At 50.6% G+C, this 24292-nt stretch overlaps 1 protein-coding gene across 1 annotated transcript in view; it reads left to right on the top strand.

Annotated features, from left to right (window-relative positions):
* Positions 1–24292, top strand: part of NSMF (NMDA receptor synaptonuclear signaling and neuronal migration factor) — a 42179-nt gene that overhangs the window by 7599 nt on the left and 10288 nt on the right. Inside the window, exons 3-12 of the mRNA XM_027687918.1 lie at positions 4783–5259; positions 10599–10674; positions 12339–12344; positions 12876–12944; positions 17068–17120; positions 19141–19230; positions 20817–20938; positions 22349–22432; positions 23467–23500; positions 24032–24102. Coding sequence (XP_027543719.1) covers positions 4783–5259; positions 10599–10674; positions 12339–12344; positions 12876–12944; positions 17068–17120; positions 19141–19230; positions 20817–20938; positions 22349–22432; positions 23467–23500; positions 24032–24102 — 1082 coding nt within the window. The remainder of the gene's footprint in view (positions 1–4782; positions 5260–10598; positions 10675–12338; positions 12345–12875; positions 12945–17067; positions 17121–19140; positions 19231–20816; positions 20939–22348; positions 22433–23466; positions 23501–24031; positions 24103–24292) is intronic.

The raw sequence follows: 24292 nt of genomic DNA on the forward strand, positions 1-24292 counted from the left end.
CTGTGAGTTGTGGATGGGCATCAGTCAGCTGGGGCTGATCCCAGCCTGTCCCTGCTCTGCAGAAACGTGGTGACAGCAAAAGAAAAACAGCCCAAGTCCTTTCACAGTTCCCTGGGTCAGAGCGAGTGCTCAGGTTAGAGTTACTGACTGAGAAAGGATGTATTGTAAGTATCTAATAAGGGTCTAATTATCGGGAACTAGATGTACTGAAAATATGGATTCTCTCTTTTCCGAGATACTGCCAGTTACCCAGCACAGATAATCACTGCTGTCAGTGTCTTTGGTGATACACGTGCCCTGTGGAGTGTGGTGGGCAGTGCTGTGTGGAAGGCGAAGAAAGAAATGTCAGACAGGAGCAAGTGAGGCCAAAAAGACGTGTGTTCAAGTAAATGACAAGGGGGGTGAGAAGTGGGTTGGCCCTCAGGACTGGACTGTCAAGGCCCTGGGCTCTGGACAGGCTGTTGGACTCGGCCCAGGTGGCAGGGAAGTGATGAAAACACCATTTGGATGTTTGGACTCATGATCTGCAGATCAAGCACGTTGGTCTCCTTCCCTTCCTCTTGCTGTTAAGTCTCTCAGGCACAACAAATCCATGTAGAGCAGAAATCTAGATGAAAAGGAACCTGATTTGTCTGGTCCCAAGTAGCTTTGCAGCTGTGTGAGACAAAGGTGTTGCTGCTGAAGGCAGGTGGGAGAGCAGAGGCGTTCCCAGGTCAGGTTCACTGGAGTGGCTGGAGAGGAGGGAGCTGTGCCAGGAGTCCCCAGTCACGCTGGCCTGGGCTGCTGTGGCAGTTGGATGGAGCAGCTGGGAGTGGGAGAAGTGACAAGAGCAATGTGACAATGAGCTGAGGGGAGCAGCAGTCACCAGGCACAGGGTGTTAACAGCAGCCTGCTGCAGCTGACTCCCAGTCACTGCTGAACTCCCCTTAGTGTCCCTCTGTCTCATCACTCAGCATCCCTGTGGCTCAGATCTAATTCAGCGTTGATTCCTGGACCAGCCTGAATTCTTTCTTATCAGAAGCAAACTCTTAACCCAAAATGCCACAGTGGAGGCAGGTGACACCTGCATCCAGTTCGCTGCAAGCACAGAAAGGGTCACTGGTCACATCTTGGGGCTGCCTGTTTATGTGATATCATGTATATGAGTACACAGACTTGCTCCTGAAATGGTGCAGGTTCAGTTTTAGCAGCCAATAATTCATCGTGATGGATATTTGAGTCTCTTTTCCTTCCATACTGGCTTTTTTCTGTACATAAATTCCTTATTAACGACACCTCTGGAATAAAGCTTCACATTCCCTTTGCATATGAAGTTGTTTCTTCAGTGTGTAGTTACTGAAGGTGCTAAATTGAATGAAAATGAATAATTATCCAATTGTTTCACAAAAAGAAAGCACACTGGTGTGCTGGCAGCCTTTTGTAGTGTAAATCATGAAAACTCCTACATAAGTACAAGTGAAAACACCTTGAGGAAGGGACAAGTAAGGTAGGAAGAAAGAATTGTCCTGGCATTTTGCATGCTAGATCAGACAGGTAGTTGATGTCAAATATATCTGGTCAAGAATTGTAATGCTGCCAGGATTTCAGTAAAAAACCTGATTTTTACATGAAACCAGTTGTGTCCCGCTTGCATGTCTGTAAATTTTACGGGGCTGAACAGACCTCAGTGCTTATAAAACAGACTGCAATTGGTCTCTTTGCACTTGTGATCATCACCTTTTCCAGCCATACCGTGCTTTGGGGGCTTCATTTTTCCATTTAGCCACAGATCCCAGAGCTCAGGAGCTCTCAGATCTCTGAATTGTGCTGCTGTCAGTGTGTGAGGGGAGGTGACACTCCTGTGTGTTTGCTCTGAGGAGGCTGTACATCTTCCAGCCTAGTATTAATTTCAGGAGGAGCAGGGGCAGCTGTCAGCCACGATTCTGTGGTGTTTGAGAAATCTGTAGCGTCACTGTGCCCACACAGATTAGTAAGTTTGACAAGTTGAGATGAGTGCTGAGAACTGGCCTTTGTTTTTAATTTTAAAAATGGTGTGCTTGGCACTATTAGCCAGCACAGATCTTGGCAGATCTTGGAGAGTCATTTGGTGGTGTTTTCCCAAGACACACCCACTCTAGAGCACATTAGTCTTGGAACTGGAGAGGATCTCAGGTGCTGGAGAGCAGATCCCCACGCCTGCTGCCCTTTGAGGGGTGAAACGTGGTTGGAGAGGCTTTGGAGCCTGTGGACACCTTCTGCACTGGTTGGTCTGTGACACTGTATCCTGCAGCTGGTAGGACTGGGTGGACAAGCTGTTGTTTTTTCCGCTGGAATGGCCCTTGTTGTCCATCAGGCTTTCCTCCTGGAGCAGGTGCTGATGTCCACACCCGCCTTTCCTATTTTACCTTTATTTGGTAAAGGCACTGCCTGCCTTTCCTATTTTACCTGGACAGTATCAGTGAGGTGCATGACTCCTCACTACATCTAGACATGCATTTTTGGCTTCATGTGAAGCCTGGAAAGACAGCATCAGCCATAAGTTCAACAGGCACAGCTCTTTCTTTAGGTCTCCTGCAGTGTCTCCTCCTGGTCAGTTCCAGTATCCAGAGACTGTGAGGTGTCACTAGGGGACAAATGAAATGAAACCTGAGTTGTGTCAGCTTGAGCAGTCCTGACAATCACTCCTTGAGCAAAGTGGCCAGAGACATATTTATCTCCTGGTGGTGCTGGAGGAAGTTGTGTCTCAAGCAGAAAAATGAGATAAGGGTGACACCCTGGACCAGCTCAGTTCTGGTCAGTCTCGGTTGCAAACGCAGCAGGGGGAGAGGCCCTGGGCAATGTGAGCCTGATCCAGGATGGATTTCAGATTCAAAATGTGACAGTCTGCAGCTTGGGAAGGCTCTTCTGACAGGGTCACAGGAGCCCTTCAAAGGCAGCAGAATGTGGCAGCAGTGAAAGGCCTGTGTCACACTCACCCACCACCAATCTTGTCCTGAGATAGGTTTCTTCCTCCTTCATCTCTTCATGGCCAGTATCAAGGCAGCCAAGCCCTCAAGCTGTGGCTGAGTTCTTCCAGGTCGTGACTCACTAGCTCCTTAAATATCTACTGAAGTGAAGGCTCGGGTTTTCCTTCTGTCTCTGTTTTAAGTGCTGCTGTCTGTGCTGGACACTAATGATTTCATTTTTTGGGGGTAGTAGTCACATGAATAATGCATTCCCTGCTGAGCCTTTTTACCAGTCCCCTATAGCTGCTTCCCATCTGAAGGGAAGTGTAAGAGGTAATTAACAGCCACTTGAAAAAGGATTAGCAGGTGGGTGGGAGCTACTGTTGGGTTCATGCATGGAATTGCCATGGAAATGCTGAGATTTCCTGGCACTTCATCCAGTGTGTGGGCTCCAAAGATAGTTACACTCATGGGTCTCTCTCCTTTCGATCTTCCTACCCTACAAAGGGAGTGGCTGTGTTTTCCTCCAGGACAGCTTCCACTTCCAGGGGCTGTGCTGTCACTGTCTGCACACACAGTGGGTGTGCTGGCCAGGGGTGCTGCGGGGAGCGGGTGCTGTGCTGCACCTCTCAGCTGAGGTCTTTCTGCATTTCTTTCTTTCATCTCATAGAATCACTGAATATCTGAGTCGGAAGGGACCCACAAGAGTCGTTGAGTCCAACTCCCTGACCCTGCACAGGACACCCCAACAATCCCACCCTGTCCCTGAGAGTGTTGTCCAAATGCTTCTTGAACTCAGATAGGGTTGGTGCTGTACCCACTGCCCTGGGGAACCTGGTCAGTGCCCAACCACCCTCTGGGTGAAAATCCTTTACCTGAGATCCAAACTAACCCTCCCCTGATGCAGCTCCAGGCCATTCCCTCGGGTCCTGTCACTGCTCACAGAGAGCAGAGATTGGAGCTGCCCCTCTGCTGCACCTCAGGAGGATGTTGAAGACCCCAGTGAGCTCTCCCCTCAGTCTCCTCTTCTCCAGCTGAACACCCCAAGTGCCCTCAGTGTCCTCCCACGGCTACAAATCCAGGCCCTTCGCCATCCTCGTTGCCTCCTTTGGACACTCTCTAATGGCTTCAGCTCTTCCTTGCGTTGTGTCCCCCCAGACTGCCCCAAGATTGCAGGGGAGGCCGCCCAGGGCAGGGCAGAGCAGAGCGGGACAAGCCCCTCTCTGGCCCGGCCGGCCATGCTGGGCCTGCTGCCCCCCAGGACAGGCTTGGCCCTCCTGGCTGCCAGGGCACTGCTGACTCAGGGCCAAGTGGCCACTTCCCAGGACCCCCAGGGCCCTTTCTGCAGCACTTCTCTCCAGCCTTTTGTTCCCCAGTCTGTACACATAGCCAGGATCAGTACCTGCCCTGTTGGCAGAAAATTAGGAGGAAAAAAACCCAAACCCTTTCCCAGTGTTCTAAAAGAACTTGATGCATAAAACAGAGTTTGGCACTTGGAGAGGTTTGTGCTGGTCCTTGTCCTGCAGACTGTGACCAGCTCAGAACCCGCTGGAGCAGAAAGGGCTGCAGCTGAACCAGGGCTGTCTTGCACAGGAGCATTTTCAGGCTGTGCAATAAGACCTGCATTGGTGGCCTCACATGCTTAAAATATTGGGCCTATTTGTGAGGAATGTCTCTCATTTCAGTGCCAGCTCTGGAGGTTTAGAAGGCAGCAGTGGGCACACATTCATCTGAAACAGTTCCTGGGGGAACCTGCTGTATTTCTCTCCTTGCTCCCCTTTCTGCAGCAGTAGCAAAGAGCCTCGTGAATTTGAATCGGGGTGCTTTGGTTTTAAGGAGCACGTGCCTTTTGTTTCAGACCACCTGTTAGCAGACTCCTACATCGGGCAGGAGGACTCCCCTGAGCTGCAGCAGGCGGCGCAGAACAAGCGCAGGCTCTCGGTCATCTCGGACGGCAAGTTTGAGAGGAGCTTCGAGGAGCAGGCGGAGAAGATCCCGAGCGAGGCAGCCAAGCCCCGGGTGTACACGATCTCCGGAGAGAGGCCGATGCTGTCGGACCACGAGAACGACAGCATGGAGCTGGTGGTGATGAAAGGGGCTGCCCAGGACGAGTGTCACCACGGCCACCACGGGCACGGCGCCGGCGGCTCCCACGGCGTCAGCAGGCACTGCAAGGGCTGGCCAGGCAGCCGCCAGGGCTCCAAGGAGTGCCCAAACTGCACCCGCCTGGCTGCCCCTTCCCAGCAATCCTTTGACCTGGAGCAGCATCCGCCCAGCGAGACTGGGTGGCACAGGAAGAGGCTGGAGAGGATGTACAGTGTCGACAGAGTGTCTGGTAAGTGAGGGGTGAGTGTTGGGTGCTGGAGGGACACAAAGGGTCTCATCCCAGCACAGAGGGTTTGTTGCCAGGTGCCTGGAGTTGGGCCTTGTAGCACTTCGCTTTTGGCACCTTGTTGGTACTGTCACAGAATCCCAGAATATTCTCAGTTGGAAGGGACCCCCAAGGATCAGCGAGTCCAACCCTCAGCCCTGCACAGGCCCATGCCCAAGGGTCACACCCTGTGCCTCAGAGGATCAGCCAAACTCTCCTGGAGCTCTGGCAGCCTTGGTGCTGTGCCCACTGCCCTGGGGAGCCTGGTCAGTGCCCAACCAGCCTCTGGGGGAAGAACCTTTTCCTGAGATCCAACCTGAGCCTGCCCTGACACAGCTCCAGGCCATTCCCTGGGTGCTGTCCCTGGTCCCCCCAGAGCAGAGCTCAGTCCCTGCCCCTCCTCTGCCCCTGCCCAGGAAGCTGGAACTGCCATGAGCTCTCCCCTCAGTCTCCTCTTCTCCAGCTGAACACCCCAAGTGCCCTCAGTGTCCTCACATGGCTTCAAATCAAGGCCGTGCACCAGCATTCCTGGAAAGGGATTTTCAAAGAAGGAGTCTGGAATAAGCTGGGCTCAGCTGGGGGCCAGCTGTCCAAGCTCTGTTGTCTCTCCTTCCAGCTGGTGAGCAGCATCTGACCTGGGTGGTTTTCATGACACCTTCGTGCAGCTCAGTGAGGGTGAGCTCTGTGGGCTCTCTTTCTGTGGAAGGAAGAGCAAGAGAGGAGGGGCTGTGTCTGAGTACCTTCACCCCTGCTCATCCCAGAGCAGGACTCTCTCTGCTTCATGCTGGGCAGGGGAAATCTTTGTGACTGTGCCACAGTGCTCTGTAGAACCCTCAGCTCAGGTGACAGTGTTCTGCACTTTGGTGTGTCCCCCAAAATGCTCACCTGTGTGGCTGGAAGCATTTTAACAGGGTCACTCGTGTACTGCCACCTCATGGGCTTCCCATAAATTCAGCAGATAGCACAGTATTGAACTTTCTTCCCTGCTCACTATCCATTTGCTCAGTGTTTTCAGGGAATAGGACTTGTAATTATTCAATTACATTAAAGAAATCCCTGGCTGTCTTTAAAAACTGAGCCATTAATCAAATATATGTCACAGTCTGTGTGCTTTGAATTATAAACTAGTGCACAGTCCATCTTTGCCTGTATGTGGCTGGCAAAGAGTCTGACCTAATTTGTCTGATTTTTTCTGTAAACACACATCCAGGCTTTTAGAGCAGAGAGTCAAGCCAGGAAAGGTCCAGGTTTTCTCCTGGAGAAGAAATTGAGTATAAGGACTGTGGAGATCAAACTGTCCAGCTTTCCTGTGTTCATAGTTTCCTAGTAAATAACATAATGATGTCTACTACAGGTAAGATCACCAGAGTTTGGGTTCTGGACCATACTTTCATGCTTAGATCCTTGAAATTATGTGACTAAATTATAATGTATGGCCTAAAACTGAAGAATAGTAGTGAAAAAATAGGTGATTATCAAATGTGCAGAACAATTACAGTCCCATGGAATCCTGTACATGGTTTTTAAGCATTATTCCCTCTGTTCCCTGGGATTTTTTGGACTTCACATCAGACACTGCATGTGCAAGTTTAGACTTTATTATTTTTATTGCTAAAGTGCAAGAAAAGGAGTGATAAGAGTTTTTCTGTGTGGAAACCTTTTAGGGTTTTATGATCATATGCGTTTTCCCTCTTAAAAAGATGGCTCTGCATGTGTTGGCAGAGCCAGAAAGCTTGTCTGAGGTCAGGAAAAGAAAGTATTTTCAAGAAAGTAGATCCCAACCCCAGGGGCTTGGTCTCCTGGAGATCAGGGTGCTGAGTTGACTTGGTTGCAGCCTCATGATGTGTACTGAATTAAGAAAAGGAAGATTTCCTGGCCTAGTGCTGGTGGGTTGGTGTTGAAAGCTTTCCTGATGTTGTGGTTTAACTCTGTCCTCAGCAGCTGCTCAGTCACTGCCCCAGTGGGGTGGGGAAGAGTAAAGGTGAGAAAACTTGTGGGTTGAGATAAAGACAGTTTAAGTGAAGCAAGTGAAGCAAAACAAGGAATTAATTCCCCATGGGCAGGGATGCTCAGTGATTACAGAACATCCCTGTGTTATCAGCACTGTTTTCAGAGAATCAGGGAATGGTTTGGGTTGGAAGGGACCTTAAAGCTCATCTCATTCCAACCCTGCCATGGGCAGGGACACCTTCCACTAGCCCAGGTTGCTCCAACCCCCGTCCAACCTGGCTGGATTTCAGTACAAATTTCAGTACAAATCCAAAGCACAGCCCCATACCACCTACTGTGAAGAAAATAACCTTCATCCCATCCCAAACTAGCACATCTGAACAAATCAAAATTGCACTGTGCACTGTGGGACTGAAGCAGGTTACTTGATGCAGAACCAAAGGAAAACTCCACATCACTAATGGAGGGGTTTAACTCCTCATAGCTGGACCTAAACTGCTCAGTTTGCTGGAAAATGTGTCTTAGCAAATCCTGCAGGCAGATGCCATGTTCTGTTTCTGGGCCTTGGAGTTTAATATCTGTTTTAAACTAGGCAGCAATTTTTGCTGGGGCCAGTTACCAACGTGAAATGGAGATCTGTCTTTCTGAAAATATATCAAGAGCAGTTACTTAAATGGGAACAAAGTGGGCCAGTGGATGCCTCCATGAGTAGTTTGTGTTTCATACAAACAGGCAGCAGCTCCCCTTGGTGATTCTCTCAAGCCTCTGAGTTGTGGCACGTGTGGCTGCACAGGCAGGGCTGTGTCTCCGAGCCCAAATCCCATCGCAGCTCTGGCATCGTGGAAGGAAATTTTCCTCATTTGCGCTCTGTACCCAAGTGTTGTCCCTCAGAGAGAACCAGAGAACTGAGCAGCACAAGTGGCACAGGCTGCAAGAAGAATTCCCTGGCATGTCCTTCTTGCCTGGCTAGCAGGAAAAGGGGACAGAGAAGAGGGGAGATGGGGGAGAGGCTGATTTCCCCAGAGGTTCACCCTGCAGTGCTGCTGCTCTGTTTGGATTTACATGACATGTTGCTGCCAACCAACACTCGTGGCAGCCAGGCCTGATTGGCATCATTTAATATGGATTTTGATGCTGAGTTTACACCATTCCAGGGAAGCACAAGCTGTCATCTGCTGGGCTGCTCCCAGCATCTCTCACAGACACATCCACTCGTGGATCCACATCCACCATGGACAGTGGTTCTGGGATTTGGGTGCAGTGGCTGGAGATGCTGATTGTGGTGCTGGTGTTTCTCAGTCTCACCAAGCCCATGGCCCCTCAACTGTTTCATCACAGCTGATGCAACATGAAAGGAGAACAAGCTGCTCTGCCTGGCCAAAAAGGAGTTTGCTGTTGTGCAAACTCCTGGCAGCAACAGCCATACCCATAGTCTGAATTTTAATTCAGTGGGTGAGCTCTGGAGCTGAGCTGTGCTGCCTAATCCTCACCTCTGTGCTCCTCTGCTGCTGTTCTGCCTCTGGCTGGTAAAGAGACACCTCTGAAGGGTCCCAAATCCTTAATTCTCCATTGAGTGCTGTGTGTAGGACAGGGATATCCTTCCTATATTGACTCCTGTCTGGGAGAAAAGGAGGGGAGGCTCCCAGGGATGGTCCAGGCAAAGGCTCCTAAGGAAATTAGCTGTTGTTCATAAGCTTTGCTTTGAACCAAAGCTAGTGGCTTAAAAGCTGTAAAATACATCAAGAGATGTCAGTTCTTTGAGATGTGTAGCCCCTGAGAAGTCTGCACAGAATTGTTGGCTAAAAAGGAATTTGTACAACTTCTCCTCCACCACTTCTGTGGGTTTGAGACTTCAAACAAGTAATTCCTTTAGAGTCTGAGTTGTTCTGCATTGCTTCTCTGTGTTTTGGAGGAGAGCAGACTTAGGGACTGCATCACAAGTCCTTACCATACTGGAATGCAGCTTTCATTTAACATATATATTTCCTTAGGGTGCCTTTAAACAGGACTTGATGTAAACTCTTAGCTGAGAGGGAGTGTTTGGTACAGCTTTCTATAGATTTCTGGGAAGCTTCACTTCAAAGGAATTCTCCCCAGTTGCGGTTAGCAGTTTTTGCATCTGTGACTGCAGCCACTTTTTGTACTTTCAGGGAGTAGCAGGGTCAGTCTGTAACATATGATGATCTGTCCAAGACATTTGGTGACATAGCTGGTCTGTAGGAATTATGTCTGCAGTGGGCATGTGGGGTTTGACTGGGTCTAGGCCAATGCAAGTGAGCTAATAATAATATATATAGAAAAATATAATATATATTATATAAATATATATGTATAAAATTATATATATAATAATAATAATGCCAGAATATTAATGGCTAAGATACCACAGTTACAAATGATCTGAAAACTTGAATGGCCAAAGCAACACCAACATGTGGCAAGGCATTGGGCAAGGAAGCCACAAAACTGGGAGTGAAGCAAGATGAAAAATCAGGTAGCCCCAAATCCCAGGAATCCAGTCCACTGAGATCTCTCAAGTCTTGTGTCAGTGGATTTCAATACCCCTCTGATTTTCCTCCTGCCTGACTCCAGGCTGAGAGTTCTCAGGGACAGGTTCCTCCTCCTGGGCACCACCATCCCTCACATGTAATTAGTGAATTATTTTGCTGCCTCCTTTTTGTCTTAGTGATCATTCTGTGAAGGTGGTGCAGTGTCCTGATGCCCTGGAATTAGGAAATAATCCCCAGTTGGTTTTGGCAGGGCAGTTTACAAAGAGAGGTGACCAAGTCAGCCCAGTTACCTGCAGATTTATAGCTGATGGGCAGCTTGACTTCCAAACCAGAACTCCTGAGGGCAGGGTCACCAGGAGCAGGTGTGTGAGGGGTTTATTGAAACTTCAGTGGCACCAAAAGAGATCTCAGGCTCACAATTCTCAGGAGAGGCTTCTACCAGAGGCTATATCAGAAAGAACTGGAGGAATGGGACATTTCAAATTAATGGTATAAAGGAAAAAGCAGAGACTGGAAAATGCTTTTAATGAAAAATGTTTCTTTCCACTGTTGTTTTTTTTTCCCGGTTCAAATGTCACTTCTGTAATTCCTGGATTACTCTAATCTTCTGTGCTTAGGATAGAGCTTTTATTCTTCATTTAGTAGCCTGATAGACAGGCTTAGCACCAATTTACAGAGCACTGGGTGGCAGTGTGCATATATATGAGGAGGATGAGACTCCTGCTCAGTACAGGGCAGGATGCTGAAAAAAAAAGTCCTAAGAGAAAGAGCTTGGGAAGTCTGACTGTCTGAAGGACGTCTGTGCCCTCTGGGTGCTCAGGCTTTGCTCTCTGTCTCTTCCAGATGATGTCCCCATACGAACCTGGTTCCCAAAGGAGAACCTCTTCAGTTTTCACACCGCTACTACAACTATGCAAGCGTAAGTGAAACCCCTGCTGTGGCTTTGGTGTGGATCTCAGAGCCCACAGCCTGCTCAGAGCTGTGTCTGAGAGCCTCGAGTTGTGTGTTGGGCATCACAGTCCGGGGGTGAGAGAGAGAGAAACTTGTCTCTTATTAATTTTTTCCCACTGATTAGTTCTTTCCTACTGCTCTCATTTATTTGGTTTTACCTTCTTTAACTCCTTGGGCTACTCAGTTCTCTCTGCTTCCCTTGTTTTGTCTGTGACACTGTGCCCTGGCCCTGGCTGCCATGCAGAGGGAGGGTCCTCTGGGAGCACCAGCTGAGACCCTCCACCACTTCCTTCTGCTGCACCCACTTCCCCGAGGGAAGGTTATTCCAGGTTTTCCCTGTGTGGCTCACTCCAGAGACATCCCCTTTCTATGGGATAAGATGTAACCCTACAGTTCTGCACTGGTCTGGTCATATGAAGAAGTTGTCACTAAAATCCATGCAAAGTATGAAGGGATGTGAGTTGGAAGAGCCTTTCCCTCCACACTCCATGCAGGATTTGGTGCCCCTGGTTGTTGTGCATTGGGAGGAGACAGTTCTCAAAGGGCTGAAGAGAGCAAGGAAAGCCTCATTTCCAGGTTGTACCCAACTTGTCAGGAGGTTTTGTCTTCCTGGCTTCAGTTATTTCCTACCTGACTGGAAAGCCAAGGCAAGCAGTGAGGAAAATGAGACAATGTCCTGCTTTCCAAGGCCCTTCTCCAGCCTTGTCACTTTTCCCCTGTGTGCTTCTTCCATGTCTGGGACTCCCTCAGCTCTCCTGCTCTCCCTGTTTCCTTCTTGTCTAATCTGGTGTCCTTTTTGTAATCTGTTTCTCTGATATTTCTTCCTTTTCCTCATACTCTTTCCTTCCCAAATACTGAAAAGGGGCTGATTGTTGATCTTGGGATAACTCAGACTGGATCAGACCTGTAAGGATTGCTGCAGGGAGGGCTGGGTCCAACATTGAGGAGCAGAGTAGCTGCATTCCCCAGAAAAAAACTCTTTAAAAATGTTGGCTGGGAACAGTTAATGGTGTTTTACAGTTCTGATCTGACCTACAAACCGTGCACAAAATCAGCACATTGCCTTTGGGCACATCCTTTGCTCTCTGAATGCAAATTTGCTGGGCAGAAGATTTGTTGCAGGATGATGGCCCGTGGCAGGGCTTACAGGGCTTGAAGGCCAAAGGTTTGGGAAATGGTGTCCTAAGGAAACCCTTGAGGAGCACAACCCCCTTGGTTACCATTTCTGGAGGTTCTGTGCTGCCTCTAGAAACTGCACAGAAACATCTCCAGAAGTTCAGGGCACCTCCCTGAGGTGCTGGGGTGGCTCCCCAGGTATCCCTGGGCTCTGCTCCAGCGCTGTCCCTGCTCCAGAAGCCTGTGGAGGTGCACCCTGATGGGCCACATCCAGCTCTTGTTCTCTGGAGCTCACTTGGCATCTGGGCCACATGTCAGCGCTGCCCCAGGGAGGACAAAGCTCGGTCAAGTTGGAGTTCTCACCACTGAGAAATGTTTAATTTCAAAAGCAATTTCCTTCCACCTAACAAGAAGTATTCCTTCTGGAGTGAGAATTCCCTCAGAACACTGGCTGGGGCTGAGCACTAACGAATTCCTCTTCTCTTTCTTTTTCCCTGCGTCTCCTGGAATCTCTAGCATCTCGTAAGTATAATCTTCAGTTTTTATTTCCTTGTCTGTTGGTGTCCTGGATAAACTCTCCTTTCCTCTCCTCTCCTGTCCATCGTATCCACTCATGCTTTCCCTGTGCCAGGGGCTGTCTCAGCTGGCAGGAGGTTAGGTGGCTACACCTGTAGGCCTACATGGATCACACCACAACCATCCCCATCTTCGAGGTGCAGACCCCAGTTGCTGGCACACTTTTATCCCTCTCAGTCCTGGTGTGCAGAGGGGCTGTGTCTGCAGCTCCCAGGTCCATTCTCTGTAGCAGGGATGGGGCTGCTCAGCCCTGGTCTTTGGGCCACGCTCTGATCTTTGCTTGTCCAGCCCCTGCCCTGGGGCGTGAGGGGCTGTGGTTTGGTGAGTGCTCTGCCCGGCCCTGCCCTGCACTCAGGGCTGTCCATCCCTGGGCAGCACAGTCTGTCTGTTGTCTGCTGGGAGCTTTCCTGTCTGTGTTCCGTGTCCTCTCCAGTTCAAAGCTGTGGAGTTGGTTAATGGCTTGAAATGGTTTCCCAGGGCGTTCAGGGGCTACGCAGAGAGGAAGAGACGGAAACGGGAGAATGATTCCGCAGCTGTTATCCAGAGGTAGGGCCCCTTCCCTCCCGGAGCTGTGACCCTGCCTGGTGTTGCATGGGCCCTTTGGGTGTCAGCAGTGAACCCTGATGGCATTGACTGTGTCCCTGTCTGTGTGCTGTCCATAGGGACACTGGCAGTGGCTGTGTAGGAACTGTGGAGGTGAAGAGCTGATCTCCATCTTCTTAAAGAACACTGTCAAGTGTCTTATAACATTCCAGATATAATATATGTGATCCGTGTCTCAGGCAGAAAAATTTAAAAAATTAAAGATGCAATTTCCCAGCCTTCTCCCAAATACTTGGAATTTTATGTCATTATAGAATGGTTTGGGTTGGAAGGGACCTTAAACATCATATACTTCCAGCTCCTCTGCCATGGGCAGGAATTTGGTTGAGGTTAGCTGAATACTTATATGTGCTGCTGCTGCATCTACCAATGCACCTCAAAAATCTGAGACTTAGGCAAAATTAACATCTCTAGTGACAAGAAGCGTTTTTTAATCTTTTTTTTTTTTTCAATAATAGGGAAAAAAGGGGGATGGGGACTGATTCCTTTTCCATGTATTACACAAAGGCCTGGTTTCCCTCTGCAGGCCTCCTATGGCACATCACTTACCCACAGTGGGAATCAGAACTGGTTTGTTTTTTTAAATGTGCCAAGGCTCATGTATTTTGGCAGCCTACTAAAAAGGGTAACACAGTGTTTGTGTCATTGCTTAAAAGCTGCCATGATGACTTCACTGCTCAAAACCAAGTGGGAGAAAAACATCAGGTTTTTTTATCTGGGAAATTGCCAGGCAGACTTTTTTTTTAGCAGCTTAAGGGTGGTGTGTTTTTTTTAAAGCAAGAATGAAGAGAAATAAAAATCAGTACTAAAGACGCTCTCAACAAATAGACAGTGGATCTTTAAAAAGAGGGAGATTTCTCAGAATCTGGAAGACAGAGGCAAGTCTTGGTGAGGAAGTGGCTTGTTCGTGTGGGCTGTGAGCACAGGAGCAGGAGCTGTGTGCCTTGGTGGTGCTGTGTGGTCAGGGGAGAGGATGGAGTCACCTCCTCCTTGTGTTGGGTGGCCAGGATGTGCACACTGAAGGTCCAGGCAGGGCTGCACAGCAGGAGCACATCTGTGTTTATCATGTCCCAAAGAGGAGGTAGGACAGCAGTGATGGGATGTTTGTTGGCTGTGCCATGTGCAAGCAGACCCTGGCCAGTTCCAATGACTGCTGGCAGTGTTCAGCTCCCTCCTCCAGGGAGTGAGGAAGACCCTGGCCCCACTTCACTTCTGGGTGCTTGTTGTGCAGCCTGTCGTGTCCTTGGGTGTTTTGGGGTTCAGTCGTTGTTGCCCAGCCCCTTCAGTCCTTGACCCTGGGAGGCTGGTTTGTGTGGCCTGGCACACAGGGATGGCTCTGGTGCGCAGGGAGGCTGGATTGCATGGCATGGCACCCAGGGATGCTGCCTTGGGACTCAGGGATGCCCAGAGTGAACCATGTGCCTGCTGCAGGAGCAGCCAGGGAGGGGAATGAGAGAGGTGCTGTCAGGAGTGTGGGTAGAGAAAAGGCTTCTCTGCACAGTGTGGTGACCCACTGTGGGCAGAGCTGCAGGGTGTGGAGTGAGGCTGTGGTGTCTTGGAGGCCCTCTGGCTGGGATGGAGACCCTGGAGGGATACCTGGGATGGAGACCCTGGAGGTGCCATGGGGTCTTGCCTGTCAGGCAAACTGGAGCCTGTCAGGAGGAGCACTGGTCAGAAAAGGGAGCAACAAGGAGATTTTGTCACTGAAACTTGAGGATTGCTGGTTGTGTTGTGATGGGTGAAGAGATCTTGCAAGTGATTAAGTGACACAGGGGTTTTTGGTGCAGTTGCAGGAGCCAGGCAGGAAGGCTGGGTGGGTTTATGGAGCCCCACTGCTCACAGAGCAGGTTACACCTTCCCCAGAGCCAGTCCTGCCATGCTGACATGCATGTACAGAGGGTCTGAGGACCCAGACAGCTGCAAAAAGCCCCCAGAAGGATCTGGGTGCCCACAGGATACCCACATTAGGAGTCAGTCCCAGGCTTGCACCTCCTTTCCAAAGTGCTGTTTTTTCTAGAAGAGATGAAAAGGAGCAAAAGTTCTTCATCTCATTCTCTGAGCATGTAGTGTGGTGGTTAACCCTGAGCAGCTGGACTCTCCCTGGAGCTGCTCTCAGCAGTATTTGGGTCTCTCATAGGAGAACCCAAGCTGTCTAGGCAGGTGGGAGCAGGGTTCTTCTGTGGCAAAGACTGCTTTACCCCTCTGCCCTCGGGGTCTGAAGAATCTCCTCTGTGGAGAGGACAGCTGAGCATTTAACAAAAAAGGGGATTTTACTCCAAAATACCAAAAACCCAAAGGATGTAACAGTGGCCTTGGCACTTAACATTGGTGCTCAGTGTCTGGTTTGATCTTGGGCTCACAGTGGACCACAAAGATTTTCATTCTGATGAGTTATAACATGTATCTAAGACTTTTTCTTTGTGTAAAGCGCAGCCCTGGTTCCCTTAAAATGTTGTATTTATTTGGATTTGAATCTAATGCACAGTAGGACAGACCCCATTGTCAGTCATGGTGCACCCCAGAAGGCTTTGTGTGTTGAGCCAGCTCAGCATGTGTCAGTGGATGTGTCTGAAGGGGCAGTTATCTGATCTACAGCAGTGAATCTTCGTGTACTCAATTACAGATATAATAAATCTTCAGAAAACATTAATAGCCCAAGTGCAGATGGAAATTTGGCATGAAATCACGTTGCTTCCAGCTGCTAGTTTTCCTTCTTGAGCTGCTGAATTTGGATCCTGATGACAACAAGGGATCCAGGAGCTAAGTGGGGAAGTGCAGAGGGTGATGTGGGTTAAGTGCTCTCCCACAAGGACTGTGTTTGTGTGGATCTCCCTGTACAGGAGCAGAGGTGTCCAAATTTCTCTGAACAACCTCACATTGGTGCTGGAAGTGTCTCCTGGTCCAATGCTAAAGCATCTGCATGGTTGTAACATGTCCCTACTCACCCCACTAACCTGTGTGTGAGCCAGACAACTTGACATTGACCCCTTTCACCAGCCATAGTCTCTGTTGCTTGGTGTCTGTGGTGTGTGTTGGGGTCAGAAGGGAATCCAGGAAGGCTCCCCCACTCCATGTAGGTTCCCTGACATCCTGGGGCTGCACTGCGGGGTGAAGTCACCCTGACTAAGTAGGGTTCATGGAGAGGTGACACTTCTCTTGACAGTCCACATGCTGCTCCTCCCTCTGTCTCTTCTGCTGTCCTGTTTGATTCCTGTCGTGTTCCTGCCTTGGTGAGTGATGAGAAACTAAAGCAAACAGGTCCCTTGCTCTCGGAGGGGCTGGACAAAGAATCCCTTTGCCAAGGCCTCTCAGGTGTGGCCAGGACACTCTGTTTTACACAGACCTGACTGTGGGTGTAGCTGCTCCCCAGGGATTACCCTCCATGGGTCTTCCCTGGAGCTCTGCAGCCCCTCTGGCCCTGCCTGTGAGTCCTGGGCAGGGCAGTGGGGGTGGCAGCTGCAGCAGAGAGCAGGTCCCTGGGGACAGCCAGCATGGCTCAGGGCTGCTGTCCAAGGAGGGACAGCCTGCTCCAGCCTTCCCCAGCTCTTGGCCCTGCAGAGCAGGATGGGCTGCATGGTTCCCAACAGCAGGGGTGGGATCTTAGCAGCTGCAGTGTTTGGGGATGAGCACAGCCACAAGCATGGTGTGTGCAGAACCTGGGCACTCCACGCTGCTGCTGAAGCAGGATAGAGGGGAGCAGGTGCTGCTCTTCACCAGGAAAAGAGGGAACATTCCCAGCAGGGGCAGTGGGTGTGCTCAGCAAGGTACAGCACAGCTGTGCCTCAGGCACAGGAGAGGGAGAGCCGGCTGAGAGCAGGGGGTGCCATGTAGGACCCCCCTTGCCCCGTGCCAGGGAGCTCAGAACAGTCCCACTCTTGGCAAACACAACATCCCCAGCGCTGGGTCGGTGCAGGCTGGGGACCTGATCTCCAGCTTTTGAAAGCCCAGAAGGAAGTATGCCATCATGCCCATTTTGGTTTTGTTCCTCCCATTTTTTCAGTCCTGCTGGGCCCAGGTGTTGCTTTGTGTCACCTTTCTCAAAGGTTGTGTTTGGCCTTTCTTTCAGGAATTTTCGGAAGCACCTCCGCATGGTGGGGAGCCGAAGGGTTAAAGCACAAAGTAAGTGAGCACCTGTGGGCTGTGGCTGTGAGGAGCTGGGGTTTGTGCTGGAGGGACATGGGGAGCTCTGTCACGTGCAGCTCTGGGTGGAAAGGACCTGGCACTGGCCTGGAGAGAGGATTTGACCTGCTGGTGCCATTTATCCTATAAAAAAGAAGGCCAGGTTGCTGCAAGTCTCCAGGACACGTGGATGTCTCCAAGCAGCCTGAAAGTTACTTCCAAGGACCCTCAGCCTTGGCTGTGGGAGATCTTTGGTGCAAGGAATGTAAGGAAAGCTGCAGCATCCTTGCCCTGTGTGTGGGTTTTGGTGGAGGCTTGTGAGGAGAACCCGAGCTGGGAGTTGAGCAGAGCTGGAAGCACTGCCTGGCCTCCCCTGCAGCTGTGACCAGCTGTGCCTCCTGGGGTGCTCAGTGCTCCCTGTGCCATGCAGGCTGCTGGCTGTCTCCTTCTCCCACTGCCATCTCCACAGCAGGATCTGGGGAAAGTTGCCTGCTGGGAGCTAAGAGGATGATGGAAGGGAGAAAGAAGAAAAACAGGGAAGAGAGTGGAGCAAGGGGGCAATAAGGGAGTGTTATGCCTCACTGGGGAAGAAATCCCCTCTTAGGCCTGGGAAATGGCAGTTCCCTTTCTCTGCAGAAGGCAACACTCCTTCATAACTTGGTTGGGGCAGTCGCTGTGACTTCATAACTTGTCGCTGTGAAGTGGGCTGAGAGTGGAGTAACCTGCTCCTGAGAGCTGAGGATTGCTCCAGAATGGAAAACAGCTTGTTCTTCCCACCCCCTGGCCAGGCATCGTGTACAGACTGCCCACAGCAAAGCACTGCTGAGTTCAATTTGCATTCTTTCCTCTCTCATATACTGTGAGAAGTGATCAGCAAAGAGCTTTGCCCTTTCCAAAGTCTTTGTTGGCATCTGAGTTAGCACTGCCTGACGTGGCCAGGGCTCACCTCCCCCAGAACTGTGGGGAAGCTCAGGCATGTCTCTGCCTCTGGAACTCTGGGGTCATGTTTTCAAAGCCTTCTTTGTGTGTACAATACCTCAGTGCCTGGTTTAAATGCAAACTGAGGATGGAGATCACCTGAAGAACTGAAGATGTGATTTCTCTCCCTGGACACCCACCCTGGACACACTGCAGGAGGGGACAGGTCACACCCACCCTGGACACACTGCAGGAGGGGACGGGTCGCTCCTCAGCTCTTGTGAATCAGACCTGCAGTGGATTCCTGTGCTGATGTTACTCGGTACCCTGCTGCAAACTCCCTGTCTGCCACCAGAAATAGGTATTAGTGGCTGTAAGTGCCTGTTAATCCCGGCATAATGGCTCTCACATGGGCTTGCCAAGTCAGACATGGTGGTTGGCACTTCCCAGGAATTTGCCTGCGGTGCAGCCAGCTGGGCCAAGCTCCCTGGATTCCAATTGGGAAATGCCAGCACAAACAATACAATACTCCTTGGGAAAAGAAAACAAACCAGAGGTAGTGCTCACAAGAGTGCAGGCAAGCAAAGGCTGAAGGATTTCCTCTTTTGCAATGAAAGTTAGAAGGCATGAGATTTCCAGAGACATTCCTGTCCTGCTGTTTGGTCCAGCTCCGATTGGGATGAAGGGATGAAGAACATGAAGGGAGAGCTGCCTGGAGAACTACTGCCTTCTTCTGGTCATACAGGTCATTAGCTGTGCAGTGCATCTTCCTGTGAGGCCTTGGAGTCCAAGCACTGGGACACTGGAATAGCTTTGTTAAATTGAGGTTTGAGCTGTGTGCATTTAAGGAGAGACCATCAAGTGTCATCCACTTTCTGTGTTACACACCCTGTCCTCTGCAGGGCACTTTATCTGTGCTGTGTAGAAGAGAGACCCGTGTTTGCTGTGTGGAAAGGACTCACGTTTGGCAAGTGGAAGGACAAGCCCAGGGGAGTCTGTGATGTGTGGCTTTGGTGGAAATCTACTGGCTGTTTTGTTTGGTGGTGGCAGCAGCAGAGGTGGCTTTGGGATCTGTTAATGTCCTGCTCTGGTTTTATCCTAGCCTTTGCCGAACGGCGTGAGAGGAGCTTCAGCAGGTCCTGGAGTGACCCGACTCCCATCAAAGCTGATTCCTTCCATGACTCTCGAGAAAGTGAGTTCTGAGTCCTTCCTCCTGTGGGCAAACCCTCCAGTGGAGGTGTTGACTGGAGTCCCACTGGAGTAACTCCTCTGTGCCGTTCTGTCCTGTCTGTGATCCTTTTAGTTTCCTGAGATCGGAGCACGTAACGCTCCAGGTGTTTGTACCTGTTCATCTGTGTGTCCCTCTATTCGTCTGTAGAGCACAACCCAACTAACCTCAGGTTATTAAACAGTTGCCAAAGGATAGTAGTGGTACAGCTCTCTTACAGCCCTCTGCTCCCATCATCCCTTATTTCCTTGGGACCCAAACAACCCACCTGGAAGCTCGCCAGTCCACGCCTACCTTCACCAGAGTGGGGCTGACTTGGCTTCCCATGCAGGAGCCCCTTCTGAGCTCTTCTCTAGGCTGGAATAGCTCCAGAACACAACTGAAGTGCTCTGTGAGATGGAGCTTTGATTTCCTGGCCGTGCTGCCTGCACAGGTCAGGCTTGATAGGTGATGATCTTCATTTGGACTGCCAGGAATTCCTCTGGGAATCCCCAGTATTTCTGCCACGTTCTGCTTGTGGGGACTGAGATGCTGTTGTGCTAATTTACAGGAGGAAATGCCAGCATCTTCCCACTGTATTCTTATAGAGGAAATGGCTGTTTTACAAAGATTTTATTGAAAGCCTGTAGGCAGGAACTCGGTGGTTATGAGTTTGCCCATGTTGAAATGGATTTCACTAATGAAATGACCTGACCTACCAGGTAAGCGTGAGATCTGGCCCTGCTAGCTGTAGGGGGAGGTGTGTGAAAGGCAGGCCAGGTTCAAAATGTGACCTGCTTGCTGCTTGTCAGTCTGATCCCTCCCTGCTCCCTCAGCTAACCAGAGGCACATGGAAAAGCCATGGTTCAGGCAGGCTCCAGGCACTGCCCAGCGACACTCGGTCGTCCCGACAGGCACAAAGAGAGGCATCTCGGTTCTCTTTCCTCAGTCCAGGAACCATCTCTATTTTTAACCTTTAATGGTCAATTATATTCCTTCCAGATGTTTTTTTCCCCAGGAGGCATTGAAGGCCAACAGGTAAGGTCAATTTGGAGAGCAAATTCAAGTCCACTGTTGCACTATGACTGTGTTTGCTGCAGCTGTCCTCACGCACGCTCTAAGAATTCTCAGGATCAGTCTCACCAACAAGGCAGATTTTTTTTACAATCCCTCAAAAGATGTAGTCAGAGCAGTAATTACTACAAGGAGACCAGCTTTGAAGTCTTTGGACTTTTGCTTATCAGCTTGGCAATGCTGAAGTGTAGAGAGCCTGTCTGTGTTCTGTCTCCTTCTCCATTTCTGGAATGATGGGGTGACTGTTGTGAAAGCTGAGCCTGGTGACTGTGAGGGTGATGAAGCTCTGTGATGTGTGGTGTGGAGCTCTTCGTGCACTCTCCATCCGTTCTGTGTCTGTCTTTTTGGAGACAACCAGCCCCAAAGTGTGGTGTCTGTCACTCTGGGGAAGGCAGGAGGGCACAAGTCTGGTGGCTTGTGGAGCCTCCTGCGAGGAAGCTGCCAGGATGGATGGGGAAGGCTGTTCTGCCCTGGTAATGCTCCCTGTGTCCTGGCAGGCCATGACCTTCAGGATTCCTGCGGCACTCTGGAGGGTGACTTCGACTTGAACTGGGAAGCAGAAAAGGAACTTGAAGCCATGGCATGTGACGGAGAAGACTTTATTCCACCAAAAATAATGGTGAGGGTTTCCAGCTCAGCTATCTGTATCTACTCAGGCTCTGTCTGTCCTTTCAGAGCTAAGTTTAGGGTCTCCATGGGAAGAGGCAAGTCTGTTACATAGGCAATGCCTCAGGTGTGTGTGAGGGTCACTCAGAGATCAGCCAAGACATGACACGGTGTTCAAACCTGTTATTGCTGGGGTTAATGTGTTGAAAGAAAACTAGAAGGAAGGACCTGTCATCCAAATCAGAGCAGGACTGACACCAACACAGAGTCAAGTCAGCCTGAGTCTATTTAACCCTGAAAATTGAGACCTGAGTCCCCAGTCCCAGCAGTCCCTCCCTCCTGTTGTTACTTGCCTGATTTACTTTAAAGCTGCATGTCATTCCTTGGGATGGTTTCTCTCTCTTACTATTCCTTGATTCCAGGCTTCCCCCTGTGCTCCCCTGCTCTGCTCTGTGGGGTTTGGCAGACAGGGCCAGGTTCTCACACATCCCTTCCTTGGCCACATGCACGAGGCAAAAAGGGGTCTGAGGCTTCCAGCCTGTTGTCAGGGCAGCACTGCCAGTCCAGCACAGCAGTGCTGGGTTTGGATGGGTCCTGCTGAGATCTGGGAAGGGTGAAGGACATGGAGACTGTGTGTGTTCCCAGGCTGTCTGTGCAGACTTGGCCCACCCTTGACACGCTGTCACCCTGGGCTGTGTGTGGTGGTTGTCCATCCCTGGATAGATATATGGAGTAGATTGTGCTGCTTCAGAAGTGTCCCATTAACTCCATGTGGCTGGAGCACAGATGTGCTGCCTGCTGGGATGGGGGGCTTGGACACCAGCCCCAGCTGGAAGCCAGGCTGCACTTCCCAGTCCACCAGCAGCACTGCCTGCTCTGCTCTCCCAGGGATGAATGGAGGTGCCTGGAATCACAGCACAGTTGGGGCTCTGGTGCTGCTGGAGCCACCTGAACCTTCAGCCAGAGTTGCCAGACACCTTCCTGATGCCTGTGGCCCTGAGCCTGATGCAGTGTCCCACCAGCTGCCAGCCAGCTGCCTTTTGAACACTCCCTGCACTCCCTACAGCCAGAAGGGAGGGATCCTTACTGGGATACAGCCATCCCTGGTGACACATCCTCTGTGCACACCAGCCTCCCCTTCCCAAACTGTTCTCTCTGCTGCCTGTGAGGCAGAGCTGTGTGCTCCTGTGTTGGGGGTCTAGGAGATGGTGACACAGGGGGTACTTGGCAGGCCTGGGATGCTCTGTGGTGGAGCAAAGGCTGGAATACCTTCCACAGGGATGCAGAGAGGCTGGATTGGCTGCCAGCTTAAGTGACACCTGAGAGCAGCTGAACACGGCACTGTTAGCATGGATTATGTGCTTCTGTCCACACTGTACTGCCTTCTCCTCATGCTGTTGCACCTTTTTTTTATCTCTTCCAGCTCATTTCTTCCAAGGTGCCCAAAGCAGAGTATGTCCCAACCATTATCCGCAGGGACGACCCCTCCATCATCCCCATCCTCTATGTAAGTAAATCCCTTCTGCTGTGGCTGGGAACAGGCTTCATACTGGGAATTCTTTATTTCCCTGGTTCCTGTTATGGTCTCTCCAAAGCACTGGTGTGATTTGGAAGAGCTGCCAGGGAGGGGCTGGGGCTGTGCTGAACCCAGCTTTGGGGTCTGGGGTGGCTTTGTGGGGGCTCAGGTCTGGGCAGAACAGGAAGGTGGAGTGAAAATGGCACATGGGAGTTGTTGGGCTCTTCAGGCCAAGCTGCATGGGGAGATTATCAAGGAAAGGCAGGGCAGGCTGGATCACAGGCAGAGCTCTGCATTGTCAGGCTTAGGGCTGCTCCTTATGCTCATCCTTGGGATGAGCAGGACCTCGGAGCTCAGCAGTGAACACAAACCCCATCACCCCACAAGCTGTGGTGCAGCCCTGCCAGTCACTAATTTAACTCTGATTTTTCTCTGGGAATCTGGCCTGAGCAGGGGTCTGAAACAGCAACAAGGAGTCATGGGTCTCTTTTTCCTAATGATTTATTCACTTAATTTGGGAGTGACAGCCCAGAGAGCCCTGTGTGCAGCAGGCAGTGCTGCTGGGGGCTCAGCCTTGCTGCCTCCCTCCCTTGGGGAGTTGTGCAGTTGTCCTGATGATCCTGCTGTGCCAGAGGCACTGTGTTGGGAGTGCAGCTGTTTGTCAGCCAGCTTGGGCATGGGGAAAACTGGCTGTAAAATGTGGGCCAAGAGGCAAATAGGCCTTGCTGGTGCTGAGTGCATCTGATGGACAGTCTGTGCTTTGGATGTGTCTGCAGCCTTCATCTCCAGGCCTTTGGGTGGATTTGGTCTTCATGGGCAGTTGAGCCTTCAGCTTCTGTGCTGAAATGTGATTTAGGTGGTGATTGCTGTGCTGTCACTACCAGCCTTCAGTTGGTGTAACTGTGCTCTTAGAGCATCTGTTGGCCTGGGAATGGGATTGTGTGCAATATTAGAGACCATAATGCTGTCATGGGAGCTGGTGTAGTGACAGTGAACCTTTGTCTGTCCTCTGTCTTGGTTTCCAGGACCATGAACATGCCACCTTTGATGACATCTTAGGTACGTGAGTGTTATTTCCTTTTCTTGCTTCCTGCCCATTGCGAATGTAACCCATCAATGTGTCAGTCACTCAGCTGCCCTGTGCCTCAGCTGCCACTCATAAAGGTGTTTTTGCCACCTCAGTGACACATGACAGACAGTCAGCTGCTCTTGGATGTGCTGCTGTAACAAACCTTCACTTCTGTGGCTTGTTTTCTATGCCAAACTCCTGGTTTGTGAAGGGAAGCTGAGGCACAGGGCAGCAGGTACCTGTTCATTGCACCTGTGTGGTGGGTGGGAGCATGGGCAGGGTCAGGAGGGCTGGTTCTGCTCCAGTGCCATGGTCAGAGCAGTGCCTGGTGCTGCACCATCCCTCCTCTGCCCTGTGACACGCTGGGATTCCTGCTTCCCACAGCATCCCTGGCATGTAGGTGCTGAGCAGCTCTCTGAGCTCAGCCTCCTGCCTGCAGGACTGAAGTGGAAAGAAATAAGATTGATTTTTAACCTCCTCCATGGTTCGTATTTTCCAACATGTTTGGGGTTTCTTTACAGAGGAAATAGAGAAGAAACTTAACATTTATCGCAAAGGCTGCAAAATCTGGAAGATGCTGATATTTTGCCAGGTATGTGAGAGTTTTTAAGTGCTTGGGAGATTTCTTACAAATTTGTCTTTTTCTACAGGGAGAATGACATAAAGGAAGCAATATTCCAAAGTCAGGTTCTCTTGAAGTAACTACCAGTGCACAGCTTTCACTTCCCATTTCCCAGACACTGAGCAGGCTGGAGTTGCTGTGACAGCAGGAACTCAAACCT

Source organism: Neopelma chrysocephalum, unplaced genomic scaffold, assembly GCF_003984885.1.
Source record: "Neopelma chrysocephalum unplaced genomic scaffold, ASM398488v2 Primary Assembly neopelma1_74, whole genome shotgun sequence".
Classification (NCBI taxonomy): Eukaryota; Metazoa; Chordata; class Aves; order Passeriformes; family Pipridae; genus Neopelma; species Neopelma chrysocephalum.